The sequence below is a fragment of the Xiphophorus maculatus genome, chromosome 8 (assembly GCF_002775205.1).
Source record: "Xiphophorus maculatus strain JP 163 A chromosome 8, X_maculatus-5.0-male, whole genome shotgun sequence".
NCBI lineage: Eukaryota > Metazoa > Chordata > Actinopteri > Cyprinodontiformes > Poeciliidae > Xiphophorus > Xiphophorus maculatus.
In genome coordinates, this window is record NC_036450.1 from 25,682,386 (window position 1) to 25,699,170 (window position 16,785).

Consider the following 16,785-nt stretch of genomic DNA (forward strand, 5'->3'; position numbering starts at 1 on the left):
GCAAGCACCTTATGAACATGGCAGCTCAATAACCTCTGGTTTCACCACAAGCCAGGGTGGATTTACAGCTACGGCTGCACTGCATTTATGAATTTACTTGAAAGCATGAATTAAAACAATCTCACCTTGGATCATGTTCTGGCTGCACATACAGTGGCTATTAAAGTACTTGCCCACCTTACAGATTCTTTCTTCCACACTTTTGTTTCAAGATCACTAAACCAAGATAATCTGAGTCAGTACAAATCACGACTCGTATTATTCAGACGTACAGCAGCTTGGCCTTATGGGAAAACGTCATTTTCCCCTGTACCAAAGAATTGTTTCGAATCAGAATTCTTTTTAATGTCATTGTGCACAAATAAAGCACATCAAAATAAAAATAAAAAAGTAACTCTCAAAGACACACCTAACAGGGGAGTTAAGAATAAATAAATAAATAAATAAATAAATAAATAAATAAATAAATAAATAAATAAATAAATAAATAGATAGAGGTTACGTCACATTGGAGGTTTTAGGTCCAGTCTTCTTTGCAGATTTATTTTTAAGAGCTTCAGACACGTTGGACAGTCCTTGAGTCTGAACACTCAGTTCAAGGTCATGTCACCAATAGGATTTAAGTCCAGGTTTTGACTAGATCAAGACTTTCAATATGTGGTTTTCCTTTTTCTTTTCTCTTTTTTGGAGGGGGGAGGAGGGGGGGAGCAGGATAGAAGGACTTTAGCGGATGTTTGCTCAGTCGATTTCATATTGTGGAGTCATGAACTCTGACCTTTACTGAGGCAGCTCAGGATTCAGTGGTGCTTCAGATGCTCTTGGTTTTTGTGACCTGCTGGATTGTGTTGCTGATTCACCCTGGAAGTGATCTGGGTCCTTCGTAGCAGTGGACAATAACTCACTGACACTATGGTATGCAAGAGTCTCAAAGCTTTAGAAATAACTTTGATATTCTTGAATTTCTTTAGTTGAAGGTGTGAAATCTCACCTACCTCACAGGCTTTATCAAGTCGTTTCCTGATTCTATTGGTCTGACATTCGAAAGTCTTTTTCTTTTAAAAAAACAAACAAACAATGAAATCATCATTTGAAAACTGCCTTTTGCATTTACTAGTGTTATCTGTGTCTGATATTAGCATGTCTGATGGTCTGAAACACTAAAGTCCAACATAAACAGAAGAAGTGGGTAAGGAGGCAAATGCTTCACAGCAACATTGTTTCATGTTGATCCTGAAATGTCCACCAGGAGCCTAACATAATTTAAATATGACGTGTAATTTACGGCCGTCATAAACATTTTTACAGCTGCGACACTAGAGCAGCACATGCAGTCATTTTAGTTGACTTTGCTTGAAGGATAATTCTTTGTACTTGGATTTGATTTACAAAGTTCAATATTTGCGTCGGTAACACAGTTGTTCTCACCAATGTCATATTACAGGAACAGATCACACACACAATCAGCTAAAGAGATTTGATATTTGCAACTTAAAAATGGAAAATTAAACCTTTTTGCCCATTGATTCCGTTATACATTTCCATATTTAGACTTCACCAAAAGGAACAATGTTTAATTACTGTACAGAAGATTCAGCCATGTTTTCTAGCGCCATTTTAAAAAAAAGAAAAAAAAGACATCTTATCATGCACACGACTTGTAAAGTTTGCTCCACTAAATCTGTAAGCTGCCAGTAAAAACCAAAGAAGAAGAAGTTTGCTCTAAACGGTATGTGTTGAGTATCTAGGTTTTTCCTATCAATCGAAGAAGCTTTGTCTGGAGGCTGCAGCAGATCTCTACCTGTGACCTAGTTAGCATTCTGGTACCCGGACCGCATGAACATTTCTAATGATTAAAGTACTACATTTATGAAGTAGGAGGACAACTTTTTGTCTGTTGATTCAAAGTATTCTAACTGAAATGTTTAAAAGCTAAATTCCTACTGGGTCACAACAAAACAGCTAACATGCTAATGTTAGCGTAGCACTTCAAATTATTTGCCTTGAAAAGGTTGTCAGCAAGAGGAAAACATAACTTTATAAAAACGGTAAATGGATGCATGGAGTGATATATGATATATGTTTAGATATATGTTTAGAAACAAAAGCCTGTCTAGAAAAATATTCCATTGGTAGAAAATATATGTCAAAAAAACAAAAGCAGACGTGGAACAACAGTGGCGGCGAGTGAATTAGCTGCTTGTTGTTTTACTGGATTTAAAGCTCTTATTTTTTATTTGAAAACCTGCAAGGTAAACAGCAGATATGACTTTTGGGAAACAAGAACTTCCCCGGTTCTTAGGAAAACTGGATAACTGTGACGTTCAGTAAGCATACAAACCTCAACCCAAACAGGCTTAGGTCAGTTTGAGCTCAACCATCAGGTCGTGTTTGGTATTACGATTTCAACAAATGTGAACCAATGAGTTTGGTTTTTTGATTTCAGGAACAGTAGATCAGAATACTGAATTCAAAGTTCAAAGCGTAGCCTGAAACTGAAGGCTCCTCTGCCTGAAGTGTCAAGCAGCTTTGGTGAGTCCAATGTTATGATTAGTGCTGGAACTTATATCCAAGACAAACTGGAAAATCAAGAATTATCCCAAAATAGGCTATATTCTTTTTTCAACGATATAACCAATTCCAAAACCACTCTCTATGGTGAAATGTTATGAAGTCACATGAACAAACCCTGGAAGCACAGCCCCACACCATCACCTCAAACACACTCATCGGTTCCTTACAGGTCTTTTTTTCGAGTGAAGGACTCCACTGCAGTTTGAACGCTGGATTTAGAAGCACAGTGGTTAAAGATTTGGCATAAACACATGGACGGGATGATCTAATCGGAGAGTTTCCCCCCAAGCCTCGAGTCCAACTACCTTTCGGTCTCGCTCTCGTCGCTCGATTCCACTTCCTCCAGGGCGGCCTGCAGATCGACGATGCGGCGGATCGATGTCTCCAGGTCGGCCTGTAACGTCTGTCGCACGGTGGAGAGCTCCTCCACCTGCATTTCCTGTAAGCAAATCAGATTAGAGGATGTTTGAAGACGCGCGGAGGTGGGGGTAAAGTGACACTCCCCCTTGGGTTGACCTTGAACCGCTCACCGCCTGCTCTTATCCCCCCCATGCAACCTGCGCAGACCTGGGCTTTCAATCTGCCATGGCGATTACTTTCAGCAGAGCTCTCATAACCTCATCAGTCAAAGCCCAGAATGTCCGTTTTCTCAAACACACACACATAATTCTATCTGTGCTCTGCGCGGTTTATCTAAAAAATTGTTACACCCACTCCCCGACACTGGGAAAACAAGTGTGATTGATTAATTCATCTTCTTTTTTCTCCTCTTCCATTTTTTTCCTCTCTCATCCCGTCTCACACACACGTCTCCACACACAAACATGAGACCCTTCACATGGGCAAACGCCTCAAAGCTTTCAAAGTTATTGGCTTTGTTGGCTTTGAGGAGATGGGTGTGGGCGCAGCCGGTTGCCACAGAGACACACGAGCGCGTGCGGGGGTGTGTGTGTGTGCGTGCGCGCTTGTCTGTAACCTTGAAGAGACAATGAGAGTTAATCACAGTCGCAGAGAGAGAAAGCAGGATGAGGGAGAGATGACGCCGAAGAACGGCGCTGGGTAAGTAGGAGGAGGATGAATGTGTATGGATGTTTATTCATGAAACGAGTGTGTGTGGGTGTGTGTGGGGAGGAGAGGGGGGGCAGGTATGTGTGCGTGAGTGCAAGGCCAGTTGGTAGGTTCTTAAAGGGCAACTCTGTGCATGTGAATAGCTTTGAGCTAATAACTGAATAATTGTTGTTCCCTCAGAGGTCACGAAGGAATCTGCTGAGAGTGAGAAGCAGAAGCTGAGGAGAGCTGGCGTTCTCTCAGAAAAACAAAGTCGTGTTATTTGGGCGGCAAAATGTTAGGTAGGCTGCAGGCCAGTCCGACAAAAACGCCATCCTTCACTCTGACTGTAGTGATGCGCAGAGTTGAATTTTCACACATTCTGGAGTTGGATTAGAAAGACTGAGCATTTCAGTAGAACAAGAAGCAGAAAAAAGCAGTTTGTTTTAATTGTTCTGGCAACGCAAAACTGAATTATTTCTCCAAAGCGCTTTTTAAAAGCCATGTGTATTGTAGTAGGCTATGTTCACACAGCAGGCAAATGTGACCCAAATCCACTTTCCTTTTTTTGCCCAAATGTGAACTATATATGATTTTTCCACGGCTTTAGATCAAAATGGTCCAATTCAAAAAATCTGACTTGTGCCACTTCCATGCTACTAAGTCGGATACATATCTAAATGTTTTCATAGCGTCGTGTCGCATGTTAGCAGAATTAAGACGTGCGTCATAATTACGCAGCAGAAGAAGCCACACGCGGAAAAATCTGGACGTAAACGATGGCTAAAAGTAATAATTATGAAAATTCAGAACTTACGAGAGAAATCTGTCAGTGAAGCTCATCACATCACCACCCTACCACTCTTGGCTCTGACTGACCGTTGCCATCAGTTGTGTTTCCTATCCATTAGCTTCCTTCATCTTGTTACGATGTGACGATGTTGTCGGCTCCCGTTGCCTAGTAACCTTCAAAACTGATACATAGACGCCGGCTGCCATTATTGCTTCCATAAACAACGCGCTGCTGTGTGACATCTACGTTTCTCTTCTGCGCTTGCAGAGTTGCAATCCATTCACACGTGAGTTAATAGTTTGAATAGTTCTGCACAACACTGGACCTGAGCATCATGACCTGCTGTGTGAACGCAGCCTAAGACAGGAAGAAGCGTTTTAAAACTAGCAGATACATCACCACTTATATACATCCAGCCTTGAACAGGTTTGGTTGTACTTTTTCTAATTTTGTCAAAAGCTTCTATGTATTTAATTAGTTCTAGTATTAATTAGAGGGTGACAAGAGTTTAAAGTCAGCCCTGCTTTACTCTGATACCCCCTGTATAAAATCCAGCACAACCATCAGCCACCACTCACCATCAGAGTCTACCTACATGTGATTCCTAACAGAACAACAGTTCAATAAATCTGAACCTAAATACGACACAAAAAGCAGGAAAGGCTTCGTGTTCCTCAGCTGAGGGTTGGAACCGACCAAGAGCCTCTGGGCAACACTAAAGATTGGAAGCATTTTAATAAATCGCTAAATTTGATCCAGTGAGAACTTCTGCAGGGGGATTCGATGCAGACAAAAAGCCGCCGGCATGTACAGCTCTACATGTTTAGGTTTAGGAGTCAGAATGACAGGACGCCTTCAGTACCTTATGCTTCAAAAGAAAACAAGCTTGGCGCATTTATGGTTGTGCTCGTTTACACACACATCTTAAAATGTCGCAGGGAATCTTCCCCAGTGACACTACAAGACTGATATACTTGAAACGAAGTAAAAAGGAAGCGCTCGAGTGACTACGTAGACACTCTGTGCAATCAGTGCAGCTATGATCACGCTCTCAGTAATGACAATTATGTTTTCCAAATGTCCCAGATAATAGAGCAGCTGCTGTTTTTGTTAATGAGAACAGCGGAGCTGCCGCTGCCTCCGAGGTGTGCTTCACTTGCAGTCATCGCCTGGAGGAAGCGCGTCCTGCCAGGCCGCCTGTAACGGGGCTCAGGTTTAAAGCAGCTCATGTGCTGCCCAGGTACCACTGATCAGTCCAGACGGTCCGGGTCCTCTGGGAGGAAATGGGGACTGAAAATCCTCCAGGGCTGAAGATGATGTGGGATTAAAAGACAAGCTAGAAAACAGTGCAGGATTTTGACCTCTGCATCTTTTTCACTTGAATTCAGTCTGATCAAAATGTTAGGTTGGGGTAGGTGACATGTCATTTAACAGTGCTTGTAATATCTACAATGGGAATTAAATATTCATGTGAAACTTCCGGAGAGGAGACATGGAGCAACATCTTTTAACATATTACAAGCTAGAGCCTAATCGTTTTGGATACAGGCGATGTGGCCCTCTGCCCAGGGCGGCATGCCTGGGGCAGCCCATGATGCTAAAAACAGAAACCAGTCAGTTTGGCTGTGAAAGGGCTTTCTGTTGGTATCTTAGATGATGTATCTGCATGTTCAGGCAACAGGAATGGTTGCCACGCAAATGTTGCCGGTGACCCAGAATGCCTCTCCTGCAAGAGCCACCAGTGTGTCACAAAGGGCTCACAGTGTGCTCTAGTTCTGTCCTGTATAGAAGTACTGAGAGCACTATTGGTAAAAAAAAAAAAAAAAGAAAGTTTTTTTTACTCCAGTCATGGTGCTAGGCTACTACACCCTTTAGCACAGCTGGCCTGATGTAGCCTGACAACCACCATCAGGTTAAGTGTCACAAAGTCTGAGACAGACGGAGCAGGGGCTTGAACCAGCAACCCACCGGCGACAGGACGACCTTTGCCCTCAGACCTGGAGAGGCGGTTAGAGGAACAAGAGGTGGAGGAGAGGAATCCTCACAACTTGAGGGACGTGGAAGTTCACTGCGGTTGAGGGAATGTACATCAACCCAGCAGACGTCCGTCGGTCCGTCTGTCTTCTCCCTGAGCTGCTCTAGTTCCAGGATAATAAGAGTCTCTCTGTTCTGTAGACATCAGGAAGCTTGCTCCACTTCTCTCTGATGTTGATTTGTTATTATTAGGAGATTCCAGCTGGGGAATCAATGATAATTCCTTTATTATTGTTTTTTTTTATGCGGTTGAGGTTTTGCTTTATTACCCCTTTCCACAACCTCTGCATTAGATCCACTAGAACTGAACTGAATTCGTGTTTGCATGGTTGCACTGACAAACAATACGCTTTTGTCTTTGGTGTTTTATGTTAATTAAAGCTTCACTGTCTGGACACTGACGGTGTTTTTGGATGTTGATTGGGGAAAAGTTGAGACGACGCCGTGAATCTGCTATAGATGACCCTTAGCTTCCACTTCTCTAGTTTCCAGCTCAGTTAGAAAACAGACACCTGCAGAGTTCTTCATCCTGCAGCGTAAACTCAAACTGTACACTTCATGGGCAGAAACTTTCCGAAACTTTCGGAGTGTTTCCAAAAAGTTTCACTCTGAGACCTGGAATCAAAAAGTGTCAGTGTCAGAGACTCCGGTCTCTGGTGTCGTGTAAATGAGCGGCTGGATTGCAACAAACGTGTTGCGGTTTAACTGAAGAGCAGCTTTCTGTAAGCAGCCGCTTCACATTGAGTCCGAGGTCAGTCTATGGTCTAACATGTTGCTATGGACTTTTCCCAAAGGAGTAGTTAGTGTGGATTAACCAGCAACTATCCAAACGTGGAAAGATGATTCTCAGTATCAGTCAGAGTGGAGCAGTGTGTGTGATGTGTCCAGGTCTCTGTGTGTGTTTCTCAAACAACACCAGGACTGACGCAGTGAGTCCTGAGCTTAAAATGGGAGTTCAAGTCTTATCAACATGCACAGAGCAGCTCGCATATTATCATGACATCCTTCCTCTGGATGAAGTTGAAGACTCATACTTCTTTGAATTAGAATTTTGAATAAAACACTTGAATAAGTAGGTTCATGATTCTTTTTAAAATATCATGGCCCTTGCTTTAGAAAGTCTTGTTGAGGTTTTCATGTCAGAAATCCAGTTCAGATCTCGAGTTATGGAAGAAATAAATGGCTTTGCAATTTAAACTAATAAGTCTCTAAACGATCCTCTCTGTTATGAAGTTTCTGTAGAAAAATGACACTGCATCTGTCTGATTTCTACAAAGAGTCTTGATTTTAGCAGTGAAAGAAAAGTGTTTGTCAGTGTTTTCATGATGCTGACCACCAGGCTAACTTGGTTTCAAACAGCAGTGTGTGTTTGGAAAGGCCCTGATAAGAATATTCATAAGCTGCACTGTAAACAGTGTCGTTTTAAGCAGGTTTTATAAACATCATCAGAAGCAGCTCTGAGAGACACACTGACCTCCGTTTTATAAATAAAAATTAAAATCAGCCTGAAGATAAGAGTCAGTGAGCTGATACTCCTGCTGTAGCTGAATGTTTTTATTGTATTACTATCTAAGCTAAGCAGATAAAGACTCACTCAGAATTTTAAACACTGAGTTCTAGGACTGTCAGAACACTAAAATTCAAAATCAGCACCAATACTAAGAAAAATAATCAATATCATTTTGGATTTGCCCAGGCATGAATATATTCAATGCATCCAAATGACATCCTATGTTGGTAAAATGGCCTTTTATGTTTTTCAGAAAAAGGGAGGAAAAACTGAAAGTTTGTCATCAGAACGACCTGAAGGGTAAGACATTAGTTATCTTATATTTAATTTTCTGACCTCAACCACTTAACTTCAGCAACATCCTCCATTAAGATGATCAGATGAACAGTAAATCGATTTACGATTTAAGGTCATATAGACTTTGAATCTGATCAAGATGTTGAAAAGCTAGTCTGATCAGTAGTTATCAGCTCCACTAGTAACCAGCTCCACTAGTAACCAGCTGCACTAGTAACCAGCTGCACTAGTTACCAGCTGCACTAGTTACCAGCTGCACTAGTTACCAGCTCCATGCGCCGGCGGCTGCTGTCCTGCTCCCTCTGGCTCAGCTCGTCCATCTCCAGCCTCATCTCCTGCAGCCGCTGCTGGTAGTATCCGGCGTGTTCCTTCTCTCGAGCTTCGGCCTGGGCGCTCTGCTCCAGCTCCTCTCCCAGGCGAACCACGCTGTCCCTCAAACGCAGCACCAGGACCTGCAAATTACACTAAATTAGCAGCCTTCTTCTTCTTTTTATTTTTATGGCGGTTGGCAAACAACTTATAGGTGCATTTACCACCACCTTCCAGATTGGAGTATGGATCAGACGTTTACCTATTATAATCTCCCCATAATACCCGTTCTTCTTAGAAAACAAAAAATACTGCTAAAAACTACACCCCCAAATGATCTCTGAAACAATTCCCTAATATCTAATTTATTTTTATTCCTACTTAAATCTCTAACACCTCTCTTTCCTGAACATATTTATTACATTCTAAAAAAATATGTTGGACTGTTTCTAATTTTCCACAATAGTTACAACAACTAAATTAGCAGCCGAAACCGGGCATGGACTAAGTGCGACATCAGACAGGGTGATAATTAATGTGTTGGAATTTAAAAAGCTGTATCTGATCTCACCTCAAACCTCTTGACTTGACCCCTCTTAAACTCCAGCTTGTTTTCCAGGTCACACACACGGGCCTCCTGTTTGCTGACTATGCTGCGCCCCACAGTGGACGACTCCAGGAACTGCACCCTGGACACGCACTGCTGAAGCTGCAGGTGGAAGAGGCGGAAAGGCCGGGGTGAGATGAACGCATTTAAATTCAACGCGAAACCACGAGCAGCGGCGCTCCACCTGCTGCTCGCCGTTACATTAAGGCGCGCAACAAGGACGTTAAATGACCCAGAAAGCCATTACAATCTCATCTGCAGAACTCCCAGCAGCACATTCACTTCATAAAGCCCTTAGTGTTGAGTTTATTTTCTGCTCGTCAAACACACATCACCTCCTCTTGGAGCGAGCGTCTCTGTTTCTTCACCTCCTCCAGCTCAGCCTGCAGCTCTCTGATCTGAGAGATGTCACTGGAGGACTGAAGGGCACAAAGTGGGACTGAGAACTTTTTCTTTTTTATTCAGGTTAGAAATTCATCCGATAAGTGAAAATAATAATAATAGTACTTGTGCAATAAGAGCTTTGTGTTTCTTCATCAGCTCGTTGAGGTCTTCCTGGTCTTCCTCCAGCCTCTTCAGCAGATCCATCTTCTCATGCTGCAGCAGCAGCAACTGTTCATCCACCTGAACTCACACAGTCATAGAAATACAATAAAACAGATATTTGGACTTTTGTTGGGGTTTTTTTCCTAAGAAAAATAATAATAATAAATCAAGAGAAAATATAATCTTTAGTATAGTTTAATATCTAAAAAAGAAACATAGTAAAATTCCTGGGTAATCTTCACTTGTGGTTACTTATGGTTTAATAAAGCTCAGATTGAAAATGTATGAGGTTCAACATAAACTCCTTCAAGGTGTAAGCAGAAGAGGTTCAACGTTAAAGAAACAGATTGAATGAACAGACATAAGTTTGTCCAAAAAACTAAAAGTTGGGGCAATTATTAAAAGCAAATGTACTTCAGTTGGATGAACTCATGTAATTCTGAGAGGAGTTAAAAAAATGAATAAATAAAAATTATTTGCTAAACAAATACAGTAAGGTTTGATTACTGAGTTTGTTCACAGACTTTGCTAGAATTTTGTTTTGATCTTTTTTGGAAAAATATTCAGGAAAGATGATCCTGCTTATATTGATAGTGCTAAATAATTATTCTGAAAGTTCAGCTTCTACACTGTTTTCATCTGTGCTTCGAGTTCTCACTGTTGATAAAGATTAAATATTGCTTACTATTTTTTTCGGAATTCATTCCTCTTTAGTTTTTCATGTGTATTATTTCTGAGTGGTTTTGAATTGTAAGAAAAACTAATAAAAAAAACCCGCCATTTTGAGTTAGTAGAGATTTTCTGCCCAGATGATTCATTTGCTAAAAGTCCTGTTTTAGAACCGGGCTGGTAGAAGGATTTGACTGAAAAATATATGAAATGGAGTTAATATCCATAAAAGTCTAGAGGAGCAATCACAGATTACAGTCTGCTCTGGCTGACTGAGGGTGGCGTTGGTTTTCACCAGTCTGTTGTGTTTGAACCAGCATGCAGTCACTCACCACACTCTTCTGCCTGCAGATATTCTCCAGTTCCAACTGGGCGTTCTCCAGCTCCATGGCGACGGCTTTCTGCGTGTTCTCCGCCTCCAGCCGCCTCGCCTCACTCTCCTCCAGCTGAATGGAGACACAGAGGGTGAACACGGAGCGAACCCGGTGACTCCCGGCGGAGCTCGGCCGAAACGGCGCCTCTCACCTGGCAGTGCAGGCGTTCGATCTGGTCTTTGCTGCCGTTGGGACGGCTCTGGCCTGAGCTGTCCAGGGTGGCGAGGAGCAGCTGGGCGTCGGCCAGCAGGGCGTGGGTTCTCTTCAGGTCTCTCCTCAGCTTCCTCTCCACGTCAAAGTCTCTGTGTCCCACCTGCAACGTGACACCGCTTAGATTCTTTAAAGACAGAAAATGGGACGAGGGTTTGGTTGGCGCCATGCCTTTATCACACAGAAAGCTATTCGATAACAAATGAATGCGATTGCCGGGTTTTAAATAAAAAAATCACATCATCTCTGAAGAAGCCAGTCTGTAGGTGTTCCACGGGGAACTATCCTTGGATCCTTCTTTTAAACCCTATATTTTAAATGGAAATGTTGTGAAAAAAAAGTTTTTTTTTAGCTTTACATCATGTTATTCCCTCATGAAAAACATACCTGGAGTGTTACTTTGGTTCGTTCATACATATCTGAATCTCCAGTGGCAACCGCTCAGAGGTGCCTATTTGCCTGCCTGCTCTTAAGCAGCACCAGCCGAGCTTAAAGAGACAGAGGCCCAAAGCCAAGACATCAAACTGCAAAGCCATAATTCTTTGCACTTATGTTTGATATATGCAACGTTTTCATTACAATTTACTTGATTGTGCTATAAAAAGACACCATGAGCTTGTAAAATACAGTAAAGTATTAAGATATTAAATCTGTGACATTCAAATGTATGCCGATGACACTGTAGTTATCATGTATCAGAATGACAGGTTGTAAATAAGACAGGAAGCATACTAGTTAATTATGTTTTCACCTCAAAAATCACAATGTCTGATGTTTCTGCTTCAGATGAGACACAGCTGGTTGTTCAAGAACATCAGGATTTTGTAGTTGTAAAGTAGCCAAAGACTTTTAGGCTCAAGAGAAAGTAGCTTGTGATGGTGTCTCCTCACAGAACTTAAATTTGAAAGATTAAACTAATCACAGGTCAATAGAAGATGCTAATATGAACTTTATGAATCTTTCATAAACCATTTTATGTTTAACCTCTTGATCGCATGCTTCGTTCAAACCATAATGATCATTAAACACATAAAAAGTAAAGAACGTGTTTTCACAACAGAGTTTTTAATATTGCGTCTTAGACTTTTTCTTACCAAATGTCCTGAGAAGTCCTGCTTTTCTTCCCCAGCAGCAACATTTGAATGTCTATTAGACCTGGACTGCAGATGACTTGATCCTGAACGCTTTGCCAGTTTGGCTACACACCAGGTCCTGTTCTAATTCCAGCCTTGGTGTGAATGAGTGTTAAATCAGCTGCATTTGTTTGTTTTGTGGTGGTCGGACTGCAGCAGCAACACATCCAGGCTCCATGAGAGCATTAACCTGCTATAAGAGTGATTTACGACGGAGCGCTGGCAGGAAGTGGGCCGCTGACAGACACACAGCCGTAACATTTGGCTTCCGAGAAGTTTTGAAGTTCAGTTAATTAAATTAAAATGATTATCCAGGTATCAAATGAAGCAATAAAGTAACCTTGCTGTTCAGCCCTAATTTAGTACCTATATGGCCATAGAGAGAGTTTTTAAAGCTGCAAACACTGAAGGACCTGAACCTCTTCCAGGCTGCTCTGTCCCTTCACTTCATCTCCACTAAATACATTAAGCAATATATACTTATATATAGTATTTATATTTCCCCATATAAGCATAGACCATATATGAGTACATCTTTATAAATATACAAAAATGTATTGCAATCACAACCAAAAAGGGCATTATATTTTTAGATGGAATATATGACACAAGTTACTATTAATATACACTTACAAAAGGAAAATATATTTAGCAACATATTACTGGAAATATATTATGAAATATTCTAATACATTATTTTCCTGATGCATTTTCAAATATATGTTGTACATATACTAAATTATATATTGATGATGCAGGTATTACACAATATAATAGAGTCATGAAATAAATTGAAATGTATTGCCAAACATATTTGTACCTCTATATCTTTACATGTATTACCAATACATTTTACTATATGAATCATAATACATGATGGTGAATATTTATAAACATAAAAAATACATTTATTTAGCGAATCACAAACTCATACATTAGATTCATGTTTAATATTTTACAAAAAAGGGTTAATGGAAAGCAGCAACCATTTCAAAATATTACATGAATAATGTAACATGTTATTTAATACACGTATCATCAATATGTAATTCACTGTATTTACAGCATATATTAGAAAATGTGTTGGGAAAATAATATATTAGAATAAATTACAACACCAGTAATACAACTGGTAGATATGTTTTTCTTTCATAAGGCTGTCTGTCGTCCAGGTGAAAACTGGTTGAGCATATTATACGTTAAAAAGTTTATTCCACTTCATAACTCGAAGTTTTAAATCAATATTAAGGAATTACTGACTGAAAATGTATTTGTAAGTTAATTGTCTTATTTCATGTGATTTGAGATATTTACACTAGAAACTAGATTAAAAAAATATTTGGTAAGACTGAATGACAGAATAAAGCAAAATGGGAGAAACTTTCCTTCCCCCGCCTCTCACTTGTAGGTGTGTGTAGGAGGGAGCTCACCTGCTCACACAACGTCGCTATGAGTCCCTCCAAGTCGTGCTTCTCATGAATCACCATCTGCTTCTCCTCGTACTCCTGCTCCAACTGCATCTCCAGCTGCTTCAGCTGCACAAATACACACACACAAGATTTCAGTCCAGGACAGCAGAGTGCGGTCAGTGTGTTCATTTCAACCTAGTTCTACTAGGAAGATGTGCTAGGGAATGTTCTTCTTTCTAACTACAACTCCAACCACTCCAAACCCTGGCTTTCTAACCAAATGGGCAGATAGAGGTTTAAAGCAGAGTGGCAAAAGTAAAAGAGGTGGATTAGCTGTGCTAGCCAACAGCTAGTTATGTCACCCAGGACGTGTTGCTGTGGAATATCATCTCTGCTGCTCAGAAATTGAGCTGCTAGCATGTCATGGCGGTCAGACTGTCTGTCTTCAGTCAGAGGACTTGGATGATAAATTTTTGATAAAGTATTTTTGAATTGAATTCCTAAATAAAATGTTTTTAAAAAGAAGCAGCTGGGCGTGCCGTGGTGGCGTAGCGGTTAGCGCGACCCGTATTTGGAGGCCTTCAGTCCTCGACGCGGCCGTCGCGGGTTCGACTCCCGGACCAGACGACATTTGCCGCATGTCTTCCCCCCTCTCCTTCCCCGTTTCCTGTCAGCCCACTGTCATATAAGGGACACTAGAGCCCACAAAAAGACCCCCTGGAGGGGTAAAAAAAAAAAAAAAAAGAAGCAGCTGTCAGGAGTGTTATATATTTTATGGAGTCCTGAGCAGACATTGGGGCAAACATCTGTTCATCATGTAAATCTGCCTCCCCGGTCGGACCCACCCGTCTCTGAGAGGACTTATGGACGTCCTCCAACTCTTCTTCTTTGTCCTCCAGCTCCTTCTGATGCATCTGCTTCATCCTCTCCATCTCTATCTCGAACCGCATGTGGATCTGTTGGGTGAGAGGTGCAGATGAGCTGCGGCGGCCAGCAGACAGGTTTGTGCCAGGCCTCCGCCCCGCGCCCCGTCCACCTGCTGCTGCTGCTGAATCTGGGCGGACAGTCTGCTCGTCTCCTCGGCTCGCTCGCTGGCCTGGCTCTCCAGGAGGCGGATCTGTTTCTTCATGTCAGGCACCGAGTCCGAGGCCAGGTCGACCGGCAGGCTGAGGTCTCTGATCTGTGCGCACAGCTCCTCCTTCTGCTTCTGCAGGCGACTCATCTCAGCCTGGCTCTCCTGCACACGCACCATGAACACAAACAGAGAAAATGTGGAGGCTGATGGAGCTGCCACTGACCTGCTGAAACGAATCAGAAAACTATCCAATGACCTCAGATTAAAAGTCTGAGGTAGCATCACTAGGCCTGTCACAATAACAAATTCTGCTGACTGATAAATTATCCCAGACGTTATTGTGATAAATGATAATATTGTTTTTTGGTTTTGTTAGAGCATTTACAAGTAAAGTAATGGTATGCAAGAACACATTCTGAAAGGTCAATTAAAGATCAATAATGAAAATGTAACATATTTTCCAATATCCTAAATAAATAATTAAACAAAACAACAGAAACAACAAATAAAATGAATCATGAAGTTTCTGTAAATACAATGAAACCAAACATTAGACTGAAAACTGAAAACAGTTTTTGGTAGAAAGAGAGAAAAGAGAAAAATCCTGCAAATGGAAATTGTTGCGCTTGTTTTAATTTATCATATGTTTCATTTATTTGTTGCTTACTGCGTCAGGCCTAAGTACTGGTTTCTATTTTTTTTTTAATTACATTTACTTTCAAAAAGTGCCATGAACCAAACACTGACATTCCTTTATGAAACGCAGACACACCTGCAGGCTGCGGCGCAGGCTGAACACTTCAGAACCCAGAGCTGAGTTCTCCTGCAAGGCTTTGTCCTTCTGCTCTCTCTCACTGTTGGCCTCCTCCAGAGCCTGGGCCAGCTCACTGTCAAACCTGCAGCAACACACACACACACACAGACCACACACACACACAGACCACACACACACACACAGACCACACACACACACAGACCACACACACACACACAGACCACACACACACACACAGACCACACACACACACAAGTTTGTTGGCTGTGAGGAAAGGTCTTATTACAGCAGTGAAAATGAAGATATTTCAAAAACACGATGTAATTAGAAAGAATATTAACACGGATTATGTATTCATTAAACAGCCAGAGATGAAGTGGAGGATCAGTGAAGCAGCAAGGTGTCTGAAGGGAAGGTGAACCTTCTCTGTTTGCGCTCCAGTTCGTGCATGCGATTCTGCAGAGCATCGCTGAGTACTCTGGCATCCTGGAGGTCAGAGGTCACCCTGCGACAGTGGCGTTTCAGCTCCGACGCGCTCCTCCGAGACTGCTCCAGCTGGGCCTGCAGTGTTGCCACCTACACACACACACCCCCACACGCACACAGGTGGTGTTACCTTGAGACATTAGTGTCTCAAGGTAACACTGCCGGCGCTGCCGTGCACGTCGGCGCGTCCCGTCTCACCTTGGCGTCGAGCTGCTGTCTGCTCTGCCTCTCCGTCTCCAGCTTCTCCTCCGTCTGCTTCAGGCGTCTGCGGACGAACTCCACCTCGGTCTGGCAGCACTCCAGCTGCATGGCCAGCTCGCCCTCTGAATGACGGGACACTCGGGCATCAGTTTGTTCTGAGTCTCGGTTCATTAAAACTTTGTCCCGTCGGGCGTTCCTGAGGTCAGGTCACGATGCTTTTCTTGAGGAAGTTTTAGTATTAAATACCTTGATCCACAGGAACAAAGCACCTGATAAAAGCTGCAGTTTAAATCAGGAATAGTCGGGCTGGAGGATATGACTGAAAAACATTTCATGACATAAGATTTTCATATAAGCCGAGGTGAATAATTACTATTTAGTGATTTGTTGATATCTAGTAGCATGACCTTTCTTCTTTTATCCTCAGTTTTCACTTCATGTAGTTTATTTTTAAGCAGTTATATGTCAAAACCACAAAGGGGAAGTATTATGTATGTTCCATACATAGTAACATTTTATAGCACAATCAAGTAACTACGCTACCTTCATTTGTTATAAAAATGCTCTTTGTATCAATGACATAAAAGAAATTTGAGTTTGTAATTTGATGCCTTGAAATTGGGCCTCTGTCTCTTTAAAGACTGCTGCTCTTTCTATAATGAGCTGAGCTGATGTGCAGGTCCACCAGGTGTTTGCTAATTGCTGCTGGCTAGTCTGAAGGAGCTGAGTGGCGGACAGC

The 16,785-nt window shown here is 41.9% G+C and overlaps 1 protein-coding gene across 2 annotated transcripts in view; it reads right to left on the reverse strand.

Annotated features, from left to right (window-relative positions):
* The window catches only part of myo18b (myosin XVIIIB), a 48,421-nt gene that overhangs the window by 5,052 nt on the left and 26,584 nt on the right, over positions 1-16,785 (reverse strand). Inside the window, exons 28-41 of one of the 2 annotated variants that reach the window (XM_023338344.1) lie at positions 16,044-16,168; positions 15,781-15,935; positions 15,357-15,480; positions 14,546-14,746; positions 14,355-14,465; positions 13,531-13,635; positions 10,909-11,070; positions 10,716-10,829; positions 9,676-9,792; positions 9,504-9,587; positions 9,133-9,270; positions 8,519-8,704; positions 2,877-3,010; positions 2,739-2,780 (exon numbers count right to left, since the gene is read on the reverse strand). In XM_023338344.1, coding sequence (XP_023194112.1) covers positions 2,739-2,780; positions 2,877-3,010; positions 8,519-8,704; positions 9,133-9,270; positions 9,504-9,587; positions 9,676-9,792; positions 10,716-10,829; positions 10,909-11,070; positions 13,531-13,635; positions 14,355-14,465; positions 14,546-14,746; positions 15,357-15,480; positions 15,781-15,935; positions 16,044-16,168 — 1,798 coding nt within the window. The remainder of the gene's footprint in view (positions 1-2,738; positions 2,781-2,876; positions 3,011-8,518; positions 8,705-9,132; positions 9,271-9,503; positions 9,588-9,675; positions 9,793-10,715; positions 10,830-10,908; positions 11,071-13,530; positions 13,636-14,354; positions 14,466-14,545; positions 14,747-15,356; positions 15,481-15,780; positions 15,936-16,043; positions 16,169-16,785) is intronic. The other variant, XM_023338345.1, reaches the window with a different exon arrangement.